General features: G+C 44.3%; 1 protein-coding gene across 1 annotated transcript in view; it reads left to right on the top strand.

Annotated features, from left to right (window-relative positions):
• Positions 1 to 21,571, top strand: part of FREM3 (FRAS1 related extracellular matrix 3) — a 229,581-nt gene that overhangs the window by 110,044 nt on the left and 97,966 nt on the right. The window contains exons 4-6 of the mRNA XM_086962240.1: positions 8,603 to 8,833; positions 10,363 to 10,488; positions 18,303 to 18,554. Coding sequence (XP_086818366.1) covers positions 8,603 to 8,833; positions 10,363 to 10,488; positions 18,303 to 18,554 — 609 coding nt within the window. The remainder of the gene's footprint in view (positions 1 to 8,602; positions 8,834 to 10,362; positions 10,489 to 18,302; positions 18,555 to 21,571) is intronic.

Raw genomic sequence — 21,571 nt, 5'->3', positions numbered from 1 at the left:
GGCAAGAATCAGAGCTTCTTTGCCACAAAAGCCACCCCTCCGGATCAAAACTGGAAATATTAAAGGAGGAATTGTGCAAGAGTGCTTGTATCCCACTGATGGACAATGTTGTGAAATTATTCCAACCTGAATATTCTTCCAAATCAGGGATTGTAGGTGTATTCAATTTTTTAGATGTAGCCAATCCAAAGCATGTTGTTTGGGAAATGGTAGAATTTAAAAACAACATGTGATTCGGGATGAGACATGCACGATGCAAAGCCTCAGTGCCTTGTACCTGCCAATCTTTGGTACCCCAAACCGATTTAAGGTCAATAACCTCCTTCCATAACTCATAGCCATCTATAGCTAACCTGTCTAGAAAGGACTTCGAATACAATAATTTTGTATCAGTAAGTCTAACTTTGGACATGAATTTCTGTGTCACTTTAAAATAAAACGACTCAGGACGTGATTGATTAAAGTCTGTAAAATATGAGTATTTACCCAGAAAAGTACTAGAGCTCCCTTGTACAGGAGCAGGGCAATGTTCCTACTGTGTGTAATTCACTGGAACCCTCCTGGAACTCGTTTTATGTAAGAAATGATTCCCATAATGTTGAAAACAAAACAAATCACCATAATTAACAGAACCTAAGTACAAATCCTCAGCATCAAAGGCCGCATAATATTTTAAATCAGAGAACAATGCTTCCACGGCCTGAAGATCCCAATCATCAGAACGAATATTTTGTTTAATCACATCTCCCATGTTTACTCTAAGCACATTAGGAACATTAATAACTTCTGTGGGGCCATGTATTTGAAACCTAACCGCATCCCACACAATCCCATCAAGGACAGGCCAAGCAGTAATCTCTACTGTATTTAAGTCTCTTTTTAGTCTGTGTGCTGAATGTGATGAGGAAAGAGGGGCCAATGTTCCATTAAGGTACCGAATTCCTGTTCTTTCTTTCACATAATGGCCATCGATCAGGCGGAAAAAATAAAACACAAAACCAATTGACATAAAAAGATAAAATGGAAATAGTATCAGCCAAACGTATGTCCAAGGTGGAATTAGAAAATGTTTTTTAAATAACGTGGTATATTTTGCAATAGTCGATGGTTTCTTTGAAAGTTCCGAATCAGAGTCAAAAGAGAATCTGGACTGGTTAGCCAAACGAGCTTGTAAATCGGACATAGATAAATCAGCAGGATCTGCATAGGTCAGCTCATCAATGTTAGTAACAGGAATAGTATTTAATAAAGGACCGGATATAGCAGGCATCTCGAGGAACACCTCCTGTTCTGCACCAGATGTAATAGCCAGCACAGAGTGCCTCACCATGGAAGGACAGGATACAGCCGGTGTCATGCTATGAAGAATCGGCCACCCTGTGTGCCTTGACATTGTCAATAGAAATAAATCTGTTTTCTTTACGACCTGGAAGTGGTGGTAAAATGACTGTCCTCGTGCCCTTCACTCCAAGAACTCGAACCGGTGCTCGATATGAGGGACCAAACTCTTTCTTGTTATCGATCTTCTCTCGAACCAGTTCTCCAACTTGGGGTAGCCAGCCAACTACCGGGATCCGCAACGCATCATCCGACGTGGAGGGCAAGTGTTCCTTAGCAAGACTGTCTCTGGTCTTTTGTAGATCCTGTAAAACATTGCAATGTTCATCTACGTCAAAGGCCGCGGCCTGGGCCTGGCAGTCTAAACCATCGAGGTCAGGGACGTACATCTTGATACCAAAGAGCATTTCGTATGGAGTCCGCCCACCCAGAGACCTTCTAGGGAGATTATTAAGCGCACGCTGCACGTCATTGAGGTGGGCCAGCCAGTTTCTACCAGTGCCTATAACTCGGGCTGTCAAAGATTGCTTTAAGTCGCGGTTCATTCGTTCTACTACACTATTGCCCTCAGGCCTGTAGGGACTTGAAAACTTGACTTGGACTCCCAACGAAACCATAGCATCCTTGTACGCCTTAGAGGCGAAAGCCGGACCCTGGTCCGAATGGAAAGTACCACAGGCAAAAATTCCCACAAAGACACGCAAATCCTTAATGACAGTCCGCGAATCAGCGCTTCGATGTGGCCATACCCATGAGTCAACAGCTACTAAGATGTATTTAAACGCAGTATCAGAAGAAAAAGGACCGCAGTGATCCAAATAAACGCAACCAAGCGGTTTATTAGAGATGTACAACTGTGTCTGAGGCGGACGCGCAGCAGTAGAAGGCTTAATCTGCTGGCAAATGTCACACATAAGGACATAATCGCGCGTCTGTTTGTACAGTCCCCGCCACCAGAACCTTTGTTGTAGCTGAGTTACAGTGGCTGAGACGCCCGCATGCGCAGACGCCACACCTTCATGAGCCGCTGTAATCAGAGAAGCCCTGCGATCCGAGTTGGGAACTAGACGTTCGCCAACTTCAGGAATTTTCACATAAGGAACCTTATCGGGACTTAAGTGGTATGTGTACTTCGAAGGGAACCCCGCAGGATATCTACCTCCCTTCCCCGTGGCAGCAACAGCCGCCAAGATGTCATCATCTATTTTGCTTTTGGACCTTTTGACTGCTGCAACTAAGTATTTTGATACCGCAGACTTCGCTGCCTCATCAGCAAGCGAATTTCCAACAGCGTGGACCCCCACGCGCTGATGGCCCAGAGTATGAATCACAAACACGAGCGGCAGTTTCTCTTTAAGTTCCGCCACTCGGACCCAGATCATTTTATGTTTTATTGTGCTACCCTTGGAATCACGAAAATCATTCTGAATCCAAAAGAACAAGTTCTCATTGTAAGACTGGACACAGTAGTAAGAGTCACTTACGATTAAAGTCGTCACACTTGGATCAGCGTACTCCAATGCGAGCATTAGAGCACGAAGCTCTGCTAATTGCGCGGTGCAGTCCCCTAGTGTTTGCGTGTGCACGACACTGGACTTGAACTCATCGTTCACCATGGCACCGACCACAATGGCGCAAGCAGAAATGTAGGCATGTTTAGAGCCATGCGCAACCTGCGCCGAACCATCAGTGTAAATGATACAATGGAAATCCTCCAACGGCCGCATCGCTAAAGGAGCCGGATGAACAAATTCATACTGTAAATACTCCTGCGACCGTAAAGCGGTGTCAAAAATAAACGTGACATCCTGGGACGACAAGGATGTAGCCCACTGAATCCACCGAGGGTGCAAAGCTTTTGAATTTGGTACACTGGCTTTCGTGACTGCCTCCAAGGCAGGACACGGGGTAACAACCAACATGCGCTTTCCCTGCGACAGGGCACGTTCCTTAAGAATTGCCATCTGCACAGCCGTTAAAACTTTCTCCACAGTGGAAAAACGCAGTTCAGCCGAAGTGTACAGGTGTGACTTGTAAGCAATAGGGACTGTATCTCCTTCATTAAAAGTCAGGTACGTGAAACCCACCGCCCCAGGGATAATTCTTATCACCAGGTTGGTATGGTTATCGCGAGTCTGTAAGTAGTCAGAAGCGAGCAAATCAGCCTGCAAAGACTGCAGAATGGCTGAATGCTCAGGCAGCCAGCATGATTTGAAAAAAGATGGTTGTATCAAGGGATACAAAGGCTTGATACGCTGGGCATATTCCGGAATGTATGTCCTCCCGAAATTTAAAAAAACCAGCAAAGACTGTAATTTTTTCAGCGTTGTCGGAGAGCGCAACTGCGCGCACTTCTCCAGGAAGTGAGGAGCCAACCCCTTTCCTTCGTGGTTAAGTTCATAACCCAGAAACAACTCTGTGTACTCCGCAATGTGTGATTTGGCAAAGTTAAACTTGTAACCCATGTCTGCAAAGTTACAAATTATGCTGTTTACTCGACACAGATGCTCCCAAAGTTCGTCGTCTGTGAGATAAATGTCATCCACATAAGAACAAGCAACTGGATCGAAGCTCTCTAAAAGAGAGACAATGCGGGCGGAAAACACTCCAGGACTATTCTTATAGCCCATTGGGAGTCGTTTAAACATTTTTTGTACACCGCCGCACGTAAAACTGGTCCATTGGGAACTTAGACCATCTAATCTGTGTGCATAAAAACCATTGGAAATGTCAAGCGTGGTTTTGAACCGTTTACGCTCAAGACTATTCACTAGGGCAGAGCCGTGAGTATTCTGTACTGCACAGTTACGGCAATGCGAGTTCAAATGCCGGTAATCCAAAACCAGACGATATGAGCCGTCCGGCTTGTTCACAGTAAAAAGGGGATTATTCATAGGTGACACACACGTTTCAATTACACCTTGATATTCCAATTGTTCAAGGATAGCCGCGACAGAAGCTTTAGCTTCACGCCGTATGGGATACTGAGGTTGTGGCTGCGGCTGTGACCGTAAAGGAATCACATGGCTAGGAGATAATTTATCCCAGCCACACTGATTGCGGTACACAGCCGGCGCAAGCGCCAGAGCCCACTCTTCTGCAAAATGCAGCGCTTCCACTCTCGATACAGTGTGCGCGAAACTGGGGAGGATTACCTCCTCCCCTCGCGGAGCTGCGAGAACAAAAGGTGGGGGCCAGTCAGCCTCCGAAAATAAAATGTCATACGTAGACGAAAGATTTTCCCAAAATACCCCTTTTACAGTTCGCTGCATGTCACCTTCTATTAACAGGACAATTTCAAAAAATCGTTCAGGGGGAGCAACATGTGTATCAGCCGTTTCAATCACAACATAAGTGTCAGTCGCTGTCACCTTCAACAGTGGACGGAGGGCCTCTCTCACTATGGTAATCTCCGCCGCGCTGTCCAGCAAGGTCAGAGCCCACGTCAGATTCCGAAGCCGCGTTCTCACTATCTGGGGCATATCGATGCGCCGTTAAGGCTGCGATCTTCTTCTTGGCAAACTGCGGTCTCTTGGGCGTAGAGTCGTCCCGCTGATCCCCTTCACTTCGCGGGCGGGGCTGACCACGTCCTTGCTGGCCACCCCTGCCCCTGCCCCTGCCGCCCCCTCCACCACCGGTTGACGGAGCCGATGAGTCCTGAAAGGAACGAGGAGAGCGTTGGTCAGAAGCCTGAAATCTTTCAGGCGATTTAATCGTCGCGCGATCGCGCAAATCATAAACCCTATCCGACTGCGCAGGCAGCGAAGGCGCAGGACTAGAAACCTGTGTCTGCTGTTGTTGTTGTTGCTGCTTACCCTGATTCTGCTTTTTCGGCCAATTTTGTTTTTTGGACTTGGGTTGTCCACCCGTTTCCGAAGACTGTCCCTGGGGCTGTTTCTTCTCCTTTTCAGAAAAAGCCTTTACACCCTTAGAAGTGCGGCCAACCATTTTATAAGCCGCCACAATAATCCTTGCTAACTGACGGGGTTTATCGGCATCGGGAACTAACGCCAGAGCATTGGCCACCTGAAAGTTCACTGCATCCCCCTTGACATTCACAAGGATGAGTTCGCAAACCACATCAAAGGAGCCACTCAGACGCATACCCAATTCAACCGCCGACTCCGGTCCGTGATCATCTTGAACACGTTTAAGGACCGCAGACAGGTTGGACACAGTCGGGGTGCCATAGCACCTCGAATAAACCGCTGCAAAAGTCTTACCCCATGTCTCACAGTCAACAAGTTCAGGGGCTAAATCTTTCGGTAAACTGAGCGTAAGAATCCGGTGTTTCTCACCAGGAGTCGTATTAGGAAACACAGCCTCCAGCTGGTCGAATTTCTCGGCAAGCCAGAAAGGAAAATCATCCTTATCCTGGGGCTTCTTGCCCATAACGGAATTCACCATGACAGGACTGATTTTCAAACCAGCCTGTTCTGCTCGAAGCTGCGCACCTGCGGGGGCTGCGCCATGAACATTACGACCAATGTAATGAACAAGCGCCCTAATCACTCCAACCGTGACCTCATGAAGACGCCGCAGGTCAGCCACATTACAAGTAGCGCGATTAGGGTGAGGAGTAAATCCACCCAAAGCGGGCCAATTTGTGCCCGGAATGGACAAAGGACCTAACCTCGGAGTGGTTAAAGAATGGGGTAGGGCGCCACCAAACCAAACTCCGTGCTGCCAAACATCTATAGGTACTTCCAGTGCCCTGTACGGAGCATAAGCCGCCGGTACAGCCGAGGCAGTGAATGAATGGAACACACCAGAATTAGCGTCCACTGCCGGAAATGTCACCCATGAATAAAACAATTCGTACGGGTACGCATGTTCCGCACTCACCACTAGAACCACAGCTAAGCCATCCACAGGGACATTATATGCCCACAAGTGGTCGCGAACCCCGATGCGGCTATGCTGCGGTATGTCCACGGCCATGTTAGCACAGGAAGAGAAAAAAGACAAAGAACACTTTGTAGCACAACTGGGTAGTAATTCAAAGAAACCGTTTTTAGAAGAATTCAAGCTTGAAAAGACCTATTTTAAAAAACAGGTAGGTTTTTCCGACACCACCGTTTACCGGAAACGGGAATGAAGGTGTCAAGGTTTGAATGATATACTACTCGAGTGTCATGATATAAGGCCAACAACGTACGGGCGCCATGTAGCAGGGTTTCCGTTCTCCCACAGAACTGTGCATAGAGATCTAGAACCTCAGTGAGTTAGGATGATCCAAAACTCATCTCAGTATAAGAAATCCCCTTACCTAGCTAGCTACAGTGTCTCATGGATCATTATGAAATGATCCATGTCTTAGACAAACCAGAACATGATCTTTAGAATACCTCAGGAATCGTGGAACACATGAACACTCTTTCGTTATATAATCATTTCAAACCAAAACTGAGAGTCAAAGAACACACGTGCAAGTTTGAAATATTTATTATTCAATGCAAGGTTCTCAAACGCAGTATCTTGTATAATACCAAAATGCATATTATAAAAATCAGAGTTAGCAGCATAGTCACTAATCCATAGTAAGCAAAAGGTGATAGCATGTTACAATACAAAATCTATAGAAATCTATATCACCTATATTTCGCGCACCCTATTTAGCATATTATTTTATATCTAAGAAGGCCTCATTCGGGTTTTAGCAGGGCGGACCCATACCTCTAAATGTCAGTAGGAGTAGATCACATCAACAGCTACCAGCTCTCTTCATGCGCAGCACCAAGTGTCTACGTTCATTCCCTGTAACTCTATCTTAAACCCGCGTAGAGCCCAAAATGTTGGCATCAACATTATTTGTGTTATGTCTAATGTGGTGCGAGGATCAGGCCTCCCAGCAACCTTGTGTTAGGTTATTCTTAGAGTGGGCAGCTCTCAGTGTGCAGACAGTTGTACCAAGTGTACCAAGCAAAGCTGATAGCATAGTAATAACATATTATTCTCAAATAAATCACATCACCGCTTCTAGGGTGAAAGCGACAACAACAAGTAGGTGTCGTGTGCAAAACTGAAGCCGAAGGAAAAATGGCTGTTTAAACATGTAATACACTCATGCTAACTTAACGCAATATATGTAACGAAGTATCCATATGACAGCATGAGCTCTGTTTTTTCTCCATTCAACTTGAGGGAGGAGTTGGTCATCCACTCCTTAACGTCCTCTAAGCATTTCAGCAGGCCTACCGGGGATTGCCCGTTGTTCTTTTGGGCCAATGAAACCACTAGCTGAGTGTCGTCGGCATACGACACAATTTTGATGCCGTACGGTTCGACTACCCCAGCCAGCGGTTTCATGTATACATTAAATAGCACAGGGCTCAGGGAAGAGCCCTGCGGTACTCCACAGCTGAGAGGTTTGCTGGGTGACATTGTATCACCGTCGAAGATCTCAAAAGATCTATTGGACAGGAAAGAGTCGAACCACCTTAATGCGTCACCTGAAACTCCGATGTCATAGAGACGGTTCAGCAAGGTGGCATAGCTGACCGTATCGAAGGCGGCACTTAGATCAAGGAGGATCACTGCCACTGATCCTCCCCGATCCAGTATCCTTCGAGATTCTTCGGTGACTGCTAGTAAGGCGGTTTCAGTCCCATGCTTTGGTCTGAAGCCTGTCTGGGACGTATGTAATAGGGAGTGGTTCTCTAGGAACTGGACCAACTGGGCATTTATATATTTCTCCAGCACCTTGCTAGCCCAAGGGAGGAGTGAGATGGGGCTCCTTTTCCATGGGAAGAGATATTATCTTGACAGTGACTGGGGCTTGCACAGCTTTAGTAGAAGTATTTCAATGTGTGCAGCCAGGAAAAGTTAACAACAACAAAAAGTTCAACACAAAAGTAATTCGCTCCAGGACTTGATAAGAGCCCCCTTTTAAGATATATTAAATACAAGAGATTTCACAAACATAGTGAAAGCGCAGTACAGGCGAAACCTAAACAGTATGGAGCACTGAAACGAAGTAAATGTAAGTATTGGTTGATGGGTCAGGAGGGGAGTGAAGGAGGATGAAATAAAGAACATAAGCTGATTCAACAAAAGGACGAAGGACATGAAAAAATTCAAGGAAATAGAATGTTTCTTCTTTAGCTCCTAATGTCAAACAATGAAAAGTTTAAATCGGTGTCTCTGACATCAATGCAAACATTGGAAAGAAATATAAATGTATATTGAAGATGCTAAATGTGAAAGTTCTGTGTGTGAGTGAATAAATCAGATACTTTTTACAAAAAATGTAATAATCTTTTAGGTATCGGGACAAAGGATGGCACAGCGGAAAAAGAAAAGGATTACAAAGGCAAGGCTCAGAAACAGGTTCAGTTCAACCCTGGTCAGACCACGGCTACCTGGCGGGTAAGGATCATGACGGACAACGAGTATGAGACCTCCGAAACTTTCGAGATTATCCTGTCCGACCCTGTCATGGGCGCGCTGGAGTTCCCGGAAGTGGCCACCGTTGAAATTGTGGATCCGGGTGATGGTACGTAGTGCTCGTTGCCAGGCAGCCTGATAACCGGCTCTTTTTATGGGGCACCCTCACACTCTCCAAATTTTCCACCCAAGAGTAGCCTAATTTCTGCTGCATTCAAATTCCTCGCTCCTTTCCCAGATTGTTGAAATGCTCATGCACATAAAGCAAGAGAAAATGTGTGGTAATTGAAAGGAAATATGGGGTGTGAGACATAGATAAAGGTAATAGTTTGTGCTCCAAATAATTATAGAATAATCACATTCAATGTCGTCAGCAATATGCAGATGAATGACCCAGTCTATTACTCAAGGAGAACCTTGGGGCACATTTTATCTTGCACAAAAGAGAGCAGACTGTTCGGGACTATTTTATTTTTGTATTTTATTTATTTATTTATTTATTTGTTTGTTTATTTATTTATTTATTTGTTATTTTGCTTTATGCTCACTGAAGTCTCCACTGCCATCGACCTCACATCCATGCACCGAATCAGTGACCCCTCAAGTGTATTGTGTGTGTCTGCTCATACTGAGGTTTGTCCTGGCCTTAACTGTTCTGTGCACCATTCTTGAGTTGCATCTGCCCAGTTTAATCTTTAAAGATGTTCCCATTTTTCTTACTCCTCTTCTTACAGTCTGTGCAACACCTCGGGACCACAAAAGGCGTGTTTGTTATATGTAGTCATCTTTACTGCCCCTGCCACTGTCTGTCACTGTTTCACTGGTGTGCTTTCTGGGCCCTTCATGTTTTCCTTCCACTCAGGGACCCCATCTATGCTCAGTAGACCCCCTGACACCCAGGTTACAGAGAACACATACTCCAAAAGAGAATATTTGCTTCTCTGCACACCACTGTCATGACTCCAGGGAGATAATCCAAAATAAACCCTTACTTAGGAACATATGTCTGCGGAGATGTCTGCTCCAAACTTGTGGTACATAGTTTACTGTGCAAAAAGCACTTACAAACATTAATTATTTTGAATACAGTGAACATTACAATTAATAATAATGATGCATTTATGCTGCTTTCCTCTGCACTTAAACGGATTCCAATGAATTAACTATATGGAGTGGGAAACCCTGAACTAATTTAGCCTAACAAGTATTTAAGGGCAGCCCAATAAATCAAATAAATATAATTAATGTAGGCATCTGATAAGGTGATATTATTTTATGATGTGAATAAGTGATTCTGTCGTTTGAGAGAATGTTAAGCATAAGGGTTTAGCCTGGGATAAGAATCGAACTGGAAAGGCCCTTTAGGTACAGAACAAAGCTAAAGAGGGATTGCTGGAAGGTATATGAAAGATAGAGGGACATCAACCCACTTTGACTTGAGATATCAGAATATGTTGAGCTGATGTGCAATGATTGACTTGTCTAGAACATGCACCTTTCATTTGTGCTGCACTCTGTCTGTGTGTAACAATGGACACAGCGTGACCTGAAATGGTACTGTCCAGATTGCTATTTTAAACCATAATCTAGAAACGGCTTCTCATTGGCTAATCCTGACACATCTTCTCTCTTTTTCAGAATCTACAGTTTATATTCCCAGTGCGGAATACAAAATTGAGGAGGACATTGGTGAACTTTTGATCCCTGTGTTAAGGTCGGGAGATGTAAGCCAAGAACTTATGGTCATTTGTTCCACACATCAAGGTAAGAGCAGTCTCGAAATTTTGTGGGTAACATAAATGTGTTGATTGCCTCTTTGGGTGACCCATTACCCTTTCTCTCCATTACTTTCTTCAGTTCAGCTCTTTGGTAACTATGGCGTTTTACAGACACACAGGTCAAAGCAAGTAGGAAGCTTCTTTCTCAACCGAAACTTGAGACATCATCCATGTGACATGAAGTTTCCTCTCTTCTTTCAAATGACCTGGGAACAAGTCATCTGGACATTCTAGCATTCAGAGTAACTTGACCCACCCCTTTACTCTATAAACAATACTTGGTTTAGGAGTGCTCTAGAGCAGAAGAGTGGGTAGGTATGAGGATGCAACCCAGTCAATGATGTACATCAGTTCACATGTCCAGACGTTCCATAATGCAGATATTGTGGTTGGAGCAAAGATTGATTCTATGACACATTTTAAAGAATCAAAGGTGAGATTGATTTTTTAGCTGTTTGTCGGAGGACATTTTGACCACTGACACATCTCAGCCCTGGTTAAATAAATTGCCATTCATTTTGTCACCTAAATTAAATATTTCAAGTGAGAAACAGAACGAGGCGGACTCATGTGATCCATTCAATGCTCCGTGGGCATCCATGGACACTCAGTTGTCCAACCCGTGTTCACCTCGATTGACTGATGTTGGTTTTATAAGTGTATTCAATTGGCAAGTTGATCACAGGAGGATGAGGGCCAGACTGCAGTTTAACCACTTACACATGAATGGCATGTGTAGCATAGTGTGTTACAGGCAATAAACACGGTCACATTTATAATATTTTCTTGAGCTTCACATATATTGATTCATTTCAAGTTTCCCTAAGAATCCAGCTACCAAACCTAATTCTCACCATGTTCAACTATCACCCTTCTTCTCCCAGTCAGTCACAGATTCACTGCAGTTTTTGTTTGTGCTAATGAACAAATGCAGACTTGTAAATGAAGGTAAGTTTCAATCGAAAATGTCCAACTTACTTAAAAATGGATCCAGTATGAGCAGGAAGTAAACCAATGTTAACATTCTAAGTCTAGCAATGTAATAAAATATGTTACTCTGACTCATTCAACCGATCATATTGTGATCGATCTTTGAATGATGATGGGCTGGCTAGACCTTCTAGGACACTGCCTTTTAATCCTCAAGTTATGCAGACTTCACTGCGGTAGAGGCATTTGTCAATGAAGCTAACTTACCAGTATTGAGAGGTGTACGTTAGATTAAACAGGAAGCTTTCCATCTGTTCATACGTACTTTCTTCAATCCCAGATCTCCAAGTTTAGACAAAATAAGTTTAGATTTGGCATAAAAGATTGTATCTGGAAGCTCAGTAAAAATCAGTTAGGATGGAGAACGACCTCTGTTCGACTGCAGAAGCCTCAATGCTTTAAATGAAATGTGAATCAGCGGGCCGACACGTTTGTGGTTGACCACCTCATAAATCTACATCATCTGCATTTCACTCAGACTGGTATTTTTACTTAGAGAAGCCCCTACGGAAAGGGACCAGCAACGCTGGTGCAGTCTGAGTTGCCTCTTACAAACAGTGAGGAACCCTGTTCCATGAGGTGAAAGAATACCTTTACATTGGTGTTCCTCTTCTGGAACGAAGCAGGATCTCAGCACAGGGCATGCCATGGCTTCCTCTAGGAGTAAATGTTCATCTTAAAAAGTATCATCCTAGTCCATAAAGGTCATACAAGCTAGAGAAAAAATGGTACCCTTTAAACACCCTTGCATCACTAACAAGCACCAACAACACGCATTCCAAAATATCCCTTTATTTGATGATGTCTGCTTGGGTTTGAGTCCCATAGTGACATCATTCATTGGACGGCCTCTTTAATTAACACAGAAGTAATTTACAGTGGACTATTAAATTGGTTACAGTTAAACCAGAAGCTAAATGTTACTGTTGGATACAGTGTACCCTAGCCATATATGTCAAACAGCATCTTTGTTGAGAGGCATTCTCTTATTTCAAATTAAAAACAAGTGGAACCCAAGGTTTTTACTGCATCTGGACTTTTGATGCCAATAAAAAGTACCTCCTTAGGATTGCAGCCCGTGTAGCGGAGATGGGCTCCAAAGACTTTTGTTGTGTCACAAAAGTGGGACATTCTTTAAACCCCCACTGAAAACAGACCCAGTAACTAAATAGGAGTCATACAGCTGATACAAGTTATCATACAGCTCAATGTGACAACGTCTGCATGATTGAGTGAGTGAAGGAATATGGCATTTATAGAGCACAGGTTTACCCCAAAGTGATCCAGCACTGAAAAAGACCGTAACCCGAAAGAAGCACGAATAAGATAGAGCAGTAAACAGCTGTGGTCTATGTTCTTCCTGAAGTAAAGGTGAAGAGAAACCAGCAGAGTCCCACTGCATGGCAGAAATGTCTGGGAAGAACCCACAGCCAACACCAGAGCAGCGATATTGAGAAACTGACCAGAAAGACATTGAGAAAGCGCATAGACCAACAGAAGCAACCGCTACTGCAGAAAAAGAGGGCACCAGCAGCTGGGCATCAGCACGATGTGTGGTGCACAAGACTTTATATGGCACATGCATGGCTACTGGAAACTAATGAAGTTCCACAAGATGAGGAGCTCCAGGAGAGTTGTAAAGGGAGGTCAAAATGTGTAATTTTCTAAATACCATATTACGTTTTTTTAGATGCCCACAGGTATTACCTCATGATCAAACGGGTCTAGAGCAGGATACAAGCACTGCAACTCATCTCTCCTATCCCTTGAATCCATCCACCATGCAGCTGCTCCATACATTCCATACATGCATGGCAGCACATCAACCACAAATTCAAAAGGATATACTTATCTGATGATGCCTTCAAGGTAATATGTTAAAAACCCAGAACACCAAATGTCACTAGGAGAGTCTGCTTATAGAATCAAGAGCCCTTACCCGCCTGAGGGTGGCACACTTCATCGTCGGGCCTGCTGGATGTTGGGTTGGTGCCCTCAAGGGGTCACTTTGACCGAGATCTTTAGATTCGCCTACGAAGGACTGGGTCTTTAGTGAGTCTCAGTGCCAGTGTAGAAAGATTGGAATGAAGTGAGTAAAAATTGACTATAGACACTTTGCAGTATGTTTAGTAGTCTATGTCAAGGTAAAACAAGCGCTTGCCATAGCGCTGTTTATATTTGCATTGCGCTTTCACTTTCAGCGAAAGCGCGATGCAAAAATAAACAGGCAGCGCCCTGTCTACTTTTGGAAGGCCCATCAGGACTGGATCTCAGAGGCTTGTTTACATAACACGCCTCTGAGATAAGAAATTGCTTCACGACAGCCGTGAAGCAGGAGACCCAGTCCGGATGGGCCGTCCCAAAATGACAAAGGGTGTTAACACAGAAGCCTCATTTTCAATGGGCAGCCACTGTTTACCATAAATGGTGACACTACCCAATGAAAATGAGGGGCGGGGCTTCAAGCCCCTTTCTGAAATATACTCACCCACAATATGTCTCGCAGATGCGAGCAATGTATGCGCGCTGCAACGCAGGTCTGCGAGAACTAAAAAAGTGCTAGGAACTAGGAAAATAGGATGATTCGAGTTTCACTATGAATAACTAGTCTCTGGATCTATACAAATGTGAGATTAAATCAGTAAAGGTTTATGGTCGACATGTTTCAAGCTTCTGCTGTCCCCTAGGATCAAGTGGCCCTTCATCAGGACCTAGCAAAGAATACCTAATCTTCACTGTTTGTGTAGGGATCCTGATTATGTGATGGAATGAAGTCCCCAACTCTGTGAAGAACATCAGAAAAATTGGTAACCTCACTAACCTACACTCCTATGTGTAGGTTGATATTTCAGTACTAGTGACCTGCAGCCTAAATAAAGGAATGGACCCCTTGGAGTGCATGGACAGCCCGGTCTCAGTATATTTTCTGAGGGCAATCAGGCGACTGATTCACCTACCCTTCGCCTGCATCCCTGGACTCTCTTTCTTTAGGAGACAGGTCACTAGTACTCACATATCAACCTACACGTAGGAGGGTAAGTTGGTGAGGTTACCAATATTTCTGGTGTTCTAGGGGTCCGTTGGGCACTGCAGCGCCAGCCCAACGAGGAGCAGGCCCGATAATGAAGCATGCCACCTTCGGGCAGGTGAGGGCTCTTGTTTCTATAAGTAGACGCTCCTAGTGGCATTTGGTGTTATGCGTTTTTAACCCCTTCGACGCTCATGACCTAACGGTTCCGTCATGAGCGTCGGTTGGGCTCTGCTCATGACGAAACCGTTCCATCATGACCACACCCGTTTTTCAGAATGTTCAGCACATGGCGAAAATTCGCGCCGTGCTGAACAAGTTAATATATGACCTTGAAGCCATCATCTGAGCAGTATACCTATTGAATGTGTTCTATTATACGGAAGATCATATATTGGACTGTCATAAATCTCCGTGTCCTCCCATTTTTGTGATAGCCCATCAGCCTCTCCACATTCATGTCCTGGGCCGAGGCGTCATATAAATTCCCTTTACAATGGCTTATTGACTTTTTTTTTTACGTTTTCATGTTTTAACTTTTCATGCTGCATGTCAGTCCTTTTTTCTGTGACGTTTTTGCCCGAAAGGCGGTTGGAGCCGAACTTCTTGATTAAAGTTTGACCACAGCTGAAGAGGGCTTGTCTCAGGACTAGGTACAGACACAGGGGCCTCATGAAGCAAGTCAGTGGCGCCTGGTGCGTCCTCGTGAACCTCGGTACAGCGCAGATTTAATAAAGATAAGTGTGTGGGCGCACTGTAAGCGAAACAAACGTTAAGGCAGCCCCTGGCCCTCAGCCAAGCCCAGTGACATGTGAAGGGTGGCGGAAGGATACTTTTTCATGTCGAAGACGTCTGTCAGCTAATCGCGGTCAGTGATAGCAACATTCTGCATGCTCCGTGAGCAGGAAAAAAGGGAGCTGGGGCTCGGATGTGGAGGCTTTTTTGAAGTACAGCGTCAGGCTTTCTTTTAAAGGCTTCTCTTCGCATTTCCTTCGGTTATCGCGGTAAGGAAGGCATGCGGAGTGCTACTACAGCAAGCCCGGAGTCAATGGCCGACTGTTCCTTTATCAGACCGGACAACGAGGCTTGTCAGCGGCTTTGTTCTGTCCGAGGCTCCGGTATGCTGCTGGTTGGACTTCATCCTCTTCTCTCTGACGCCCCTATATGCAGTCCCAGCATGGGCTCTGTTTAGCTCTCGCACAGCTTCTATATTTCGTTTCCAAACCTCTCACACATCGCCAGCCTCATATTCTTTACTTAAGTCTACTTCTAAAATGAGTTAAAAGCGCTGATTGCCAATGGAACCAACCGAGGTCTCCTTGACCTTGGCCAAGACTTATTGCAAACAGTATATAGCAAGGCATGATAATGCAGTTTCCGATTAGAAGTTAGGCGGAATTCCATGCGGTTATTCCCACCTATTGGAATGAATGATACCAGCAGACTTCGCCACATAGAATTCCGCCTATTACGAGTTAAGCCACTTGGAACATGGAATTACTGTTTACACACAAAATTACGGTGCAGAATTCTGAATGGTATTTCCTCATCTGAGGGGTTTAGCACACACATTTACCACCATTAGTACCTGCTCTGAGCAAGGGCCAAATATGTACGGGGGCTGTTCTTGGGTGGGGGTGGAGAGGGGGGTCAGGAGGTAGGGAAGGGAAAGGGAAGGATAGTTGTAATGGGGGTGGGGGGCTATTGCATCCTCCCCGTGCCAGAAAAACATGTCAGGTTGGAGCGGTGGTGGGTGAGTCTAGACTGCTGTTGCAGCCAAAGTTTTAAGTGAGTTTATAGGCCGAATTTACCAACTGTTAACGTCGGGTCAGATGTTGCCCACATGCGAAGAGGTGGAGTGAAATTGCATACGGTAATTCTGCTCCACCTGACTTGTACTGAGGGCCATAGACTGCCAGAGAATTGACCCACGTGAATGAAATCTTGAAATAGCTGAATCCCGTCCTAAAAAGGTGAGCATTTCCACTTGTTCTTCCTCTGATTGGGTATCCTCTCAGTTTCACCCACAAGTCACCTCCCAGGACAGCGACTGGACAGCAAATAGTCACAATAAGTAGTGAACACAGGTGGAAATGTCCTCGACACTGAGGCCCACCAATTAGAGAAGCGATAACTGTGAATACAGGACCAATCTATCCATTCTTAGTTCACTGGGCCATCCAGCAGGGCTGCTGTTGAACAATATCTCTTATCCTATGCTACCCCATCACATGGCAACACACAATATTACCAAGAAACAAACTAAGTACATGCAAACATGAGTTGGCAAATACTCAGTTCAAGAACAAGGTGAGAGGAATGTGAACCTATATAGTAAACTCATCATACAAATCACAAATTTCAGATTGACCCTGCAGAGACACTTTCCTGATCAACTGACTCAGTAACATCTCACATGAAATCTCTTGGAGTCTCTAAGTCGGGGCCAATAAACCATTTGACCCATATTTACCAACTATCTAGCTCCCAGATTCTGTTAGTGGTTGTGCCATAAACCCCATCTGCACCTCATTGCCTCCCAGAGCAAGAGAACAACAGTTCTGTGATCTCTTCAGAAGAATAGAGAGGACTTCTGTGCGCTAAACACCAGATTACAAGGAAGTGTGTTGTTTAGGAAGGTAACGAGCTCTCCAAGGAATACCATAAATTGATATTGAGACAGCACCAGCATGATGGGTTCAATTGAATAAATCACTCTGAACCACTGGATTGTCCTTTTTTCGTCAGGAAGGTGGAGGAAATAAGTATTTGCATATGGTTGGTCCCTGTAATGGCACAGGCAAGCTGAGAAACGATGGATCAGAATGTGGCCAGTTTACATTTCAGAGGTTCAGATTGATCACAATTTTTTCAGTCACTTCTTTTGCGTTTCCACAGTAGGGTAATAAAAGTGCGAGAACAAGGGCTGAGCTGCAAACTAAGAAGAGGTCACTGTGTGCAGTGGATTGCGCCGACCAAATGTGACCAGTGGTCCTTATCTGCTGTCCGCTTCTGTTTAATGGTCAGATTTGTTTTATTGAAACTGTCAATTATCATTATGAAAATAATATTTCATTCTAATAATTATCATGGATGGAGCAGTAATTTAAATACAGATAGATGAATTTAAAAAAATGATTGATTAACTATTTCCTCTTGAACCGCTGTGAGTTGTAGGTGGGCACCTGCAAAGTGCACCAAGTGGCAATGTGCAGTCATTCCAGTATGTGCTTTGCATTTTGTTTTTCTTATGCTACAAGCATAGCTTGGGGCACCAGTGTGCAGCAAGAGTTATTGACTTGTGTGAATTGCTGTGAACATTTGAATTTAACCATCCAAGGGCTGGTGCAAGCCTAACATGCACTCATGTTGCAGGGATTCTTGTGTATCTAGAGATGAAGAAGAGATTATTTTGCCCTGAAAGTTATTCATGTGATAAAGTGCCCGCTACTGTACATTATAAGGATCTTGCAAGACAGGGAGGAGGTAGTTGCATGACCATATAGAGTAATGTGGTCAAAAGTAGAGTCTCATTATAAGGTCGTGGAACACCGAGGTGACTTGCAATATCCCTATAATTTGTGGCAGGGGGTACTTAGGGCCTTGTAATACATGGGCATACTATTGCCATTGAGCAGTTACACTATTTCTTTATTAAAGGCAACTAGAGACATTGCAAGTCACCTGGAATAAGAAACTTAGAGATGGGCTAATATACAGGGATTGCAGGCTCCAGGTATTATAACTCAATCAATACCACTGTCTTTGGCTGTTTCTTACAGGTTCAGCTACGGGAACTGTACCGTCATCGGTATTATCATACTCGGACTATATAAGCCGTCCTGAGGACCACACCAGCATCATTCGCTTTGATAAGGACGAGACATCCAAAACGTGCCGCATTATTATCATTGATGACTCCCTTTACGAGGAAGACGAGATCTTCAACGTCACACTCAGTATGCCCATGGGGGGTCAGGTTGGTTCGGAATTCCCCAGTACCAAAGTGGTGATCCTAGCTGACACTAATGATGGTGAGTGACAACCAGTGAATATTTCATCATTTTTATACTCTGTGTAAAATAACACTGTTTAAAATTACCACACAATGTTTGCTGCTGTTCAGAATCAAGTGCATATTTGACATCAGCAAATGTCATACAATAATGATACCACCCACCCTTTAAAACTTTGAGCAGCAGATTCATGATGGATCTTTTCCTGGCCAGCATATGAAAATTTGACAGACCAAATCTGTGTGATATTGTTCGCAGTACAATTTCAAAAATGGTGATTTCATATTTTACAGGCCATTTTGGAGCATATCTGGGATTAAACCCACATTATATACCAATGCTATTAGTAGTCCAGAATTACATATTTTCTATTGACTAAAATTGTAAATTTCAAAGAAAAAAATCCAAAGGTAATAGAACAACACAATTGGTAACACAATCCTCAGCAAGAAATACGTTGTCATTCCTTTATCTGGCAGTCCTTTGCAAGATGGACAGTATAGTGTGTGAGCAGCACAGAGTGTGCCCAAGGCAGAGCCAGTATGTGCATTGTTATGTTACTTCGTTTGTATAACACAGTGTTTGATAATGGCCGCCACTGTAGAGCTTTCGATAGTCATGAGGTTACTTTCCAAACAGTTTAGATGCTTCCCACAGGGACAATATAGTCTGACTTCGATTCTGAAAATGGGTTATCAGTGGGAAAGGGTCATTCCTTAGGTGAATATGTCAATTTCAATCAGTTGTGGGCCAGTGTTCTCAGTGTTTGATCTCCCATAGCATCTTGTAGGATGGCAGGCATGTTCATTGCCCGCAGAGTAAATGTGTGTGCAGGACAATTTGTGCTTATGAGGGTTCCTGTGTTGCATAATATTCCACTACAGGCACATTTGTGTTGTGCTGGGTATAAATTAAAAATGCTGTCTTCATGTGGTCTGTGCATGGTGCGTCTAGCGGAGACTACGGTCGTCCAGATGTTGATACCACGTCATATGATATAGCTGTGCTGTCTTGGATGTGCGTACACTGGTCTCACGTGGACTTTTTAAATGCACATATTGCAAGTAATTGGAGGAGTGTGCTGTTGTGAATGTGTTGCTACACAACTATATGAAACAGTGCAGTGCGCTGTCTAATGTACTTTTAGATAGTGTGAAGATAGTACATAATGAATTAAAGACTGATATGATATATCTATACTGTGTTGGATATGTGTAGAATGTTCTATCTCACATATACTGTTAGATATGCACATGGCTTGCAATTAGGGGTGTATGCTGATGTTGACACAGTAATACACAACTATAAGGGACTTCTGTGGTGCATTGTATGTAGGTTCATTGCTTTGTATTACACGAACAGTTAGATGTTGCGCACATGGAGTGTAATTAGAGATTCATTCTGTTGCGAACACGTTGAGTCACAACTATATGAATCATATATGTGTACTGTGTTCTAAGTGTTTGCAATGCTGTATTGCACACACTTAGAACACAAATACTTTTAGATGAGGACAAGGCATGTAATTAGGGAAACAAACGTTTGTGAACACATTGATTCACTACTGTATGGTACCTCTGCGCTGTGTTGGATGTGTGTTAACCTACCCATGGGTCTTCAGAGCTATGAAACGTGCACATGTTCTTCCATGTGAAATTGAATCTCTGCACTTGAAAGTGGCCAGCCACTGCTATGAAGATTATTTGCACAGTCAAATTAAGTTAAAGGCCACCATCGAAAAGCAATTATTTTTAAGAGGATGAGTGGTGTCTGAGGGGTTCCTTCCTTTTATCCAGCACTGAGAACAGGAAGGAGGAATAAAGGAGGAATTAAGCTGCTGACTGTGGAATGAAAAGGGCTGTTTTCCTATCCTGATCTGAAGGCTGGATTGTTTTACCTTCCTCGAGTAAGAAAATCCATTCATAAAATCTGTAACCACCCCATGCCCACACTGCTTCCCGTGCCGGGTGGGTGGCTCAAATACTAATGTTATTAAAACTAGGAAAGGCAGATTTTCGGGCCGCCTGCAGACTTTGCTGGCCTCGGTGAACAATGTCCCTGAGTGGATGTTTGAATCTCACCTTGTCTGGCCCTGGAAATCGAGCAGCCTTTTTCTCACGCTGACGGGAAGCCGTGAACAAGGCTTTTCGTGAGCTCCCGTCTTCCTGTAATGCTGACAATTTGAGTGCACATGCAGGAAAAAAGTCTGCACCCTTCACCCATCTTCTGTACCAGTCTCCCTGCGCCAAAGTCCAAAATATAAAGGGCCTCATTTATGACAAGTGTTGCATTAATGCGTGAAAACAGCGATCTAACACTTTTCAGTGCACCCTCCTTTCGACACCATGGATCAGGGGCGGATTGGCAAGGCGGGCATTCGGTAATGGGCCGAAGGGCTGGTGACTCAGTGCCCTCTGTGGCCCGTTTTTTTTCTCCCCTGTCCCAGTCCACAGAGTGGACTAGGAAAGGGGAGAAAAAAAACCGGCCCACAGAGGGCACGGAGACAGAGACTGAGAAAATGAAAGCAGCCTCGCTGTGCAGCCGGACAGCGATTGTCAGCTGTGGGCTCTCCTTCACCCCTGCCCTGCCAAGCAATCAAGCTGAGGCTGGGCTGGGGAGGGGTGATTGTTTTCAATAATCGGCCTCCCTGGGGGCCAGGTGTTTCTCAGGCCTTTGAGCCATTTGCACCTCGGCCCCCTGGCGCCCATGCAGCCCAGAAACAGTGTTAGTCTTAACACCTCGCACAGCCCTTCACATTCAGGGCATAGTGGGTGAGGAAGAATGGGTCTTGCTGTGGGGGCCTGGTGATGTTTGGATTTTTTTTGTTTTATTTATTTATTAATGCAATTTTATATAGCGCTGACTTTACCCGAAGGTGTCAGAGCGCTTCACACTAGGAACAGCAATAATACATGAGGAGAAAATTATAAGTGGACAAATTGCAAAAGCAAACGTTAAGTTACATGAATCAAAAGTGACAATAGTGAGCAACCAAAATACAAGAGGAGCAAACGATACATTACAGGAGGAAAAAT

Source organism: Lissotriton vulgaris, chromosome 3_1 (assembly GCF_964263255.1).
Source record: "Lissotriton vulgaris chromosome 3_1, aLisVul1.2, whole genome shotgun sequence".
Taxonomy (NCBI): Eukaryota; Metazoa; Chordata; class Amphibia; order Caudata; family Salamandridae; genus Lissotriton; species Lissotriton vulgaris.
Note: the sequence above shows the minus strand (reverse complement) of the source record. Positions and strands in the feature narration are given on the sequence as shown.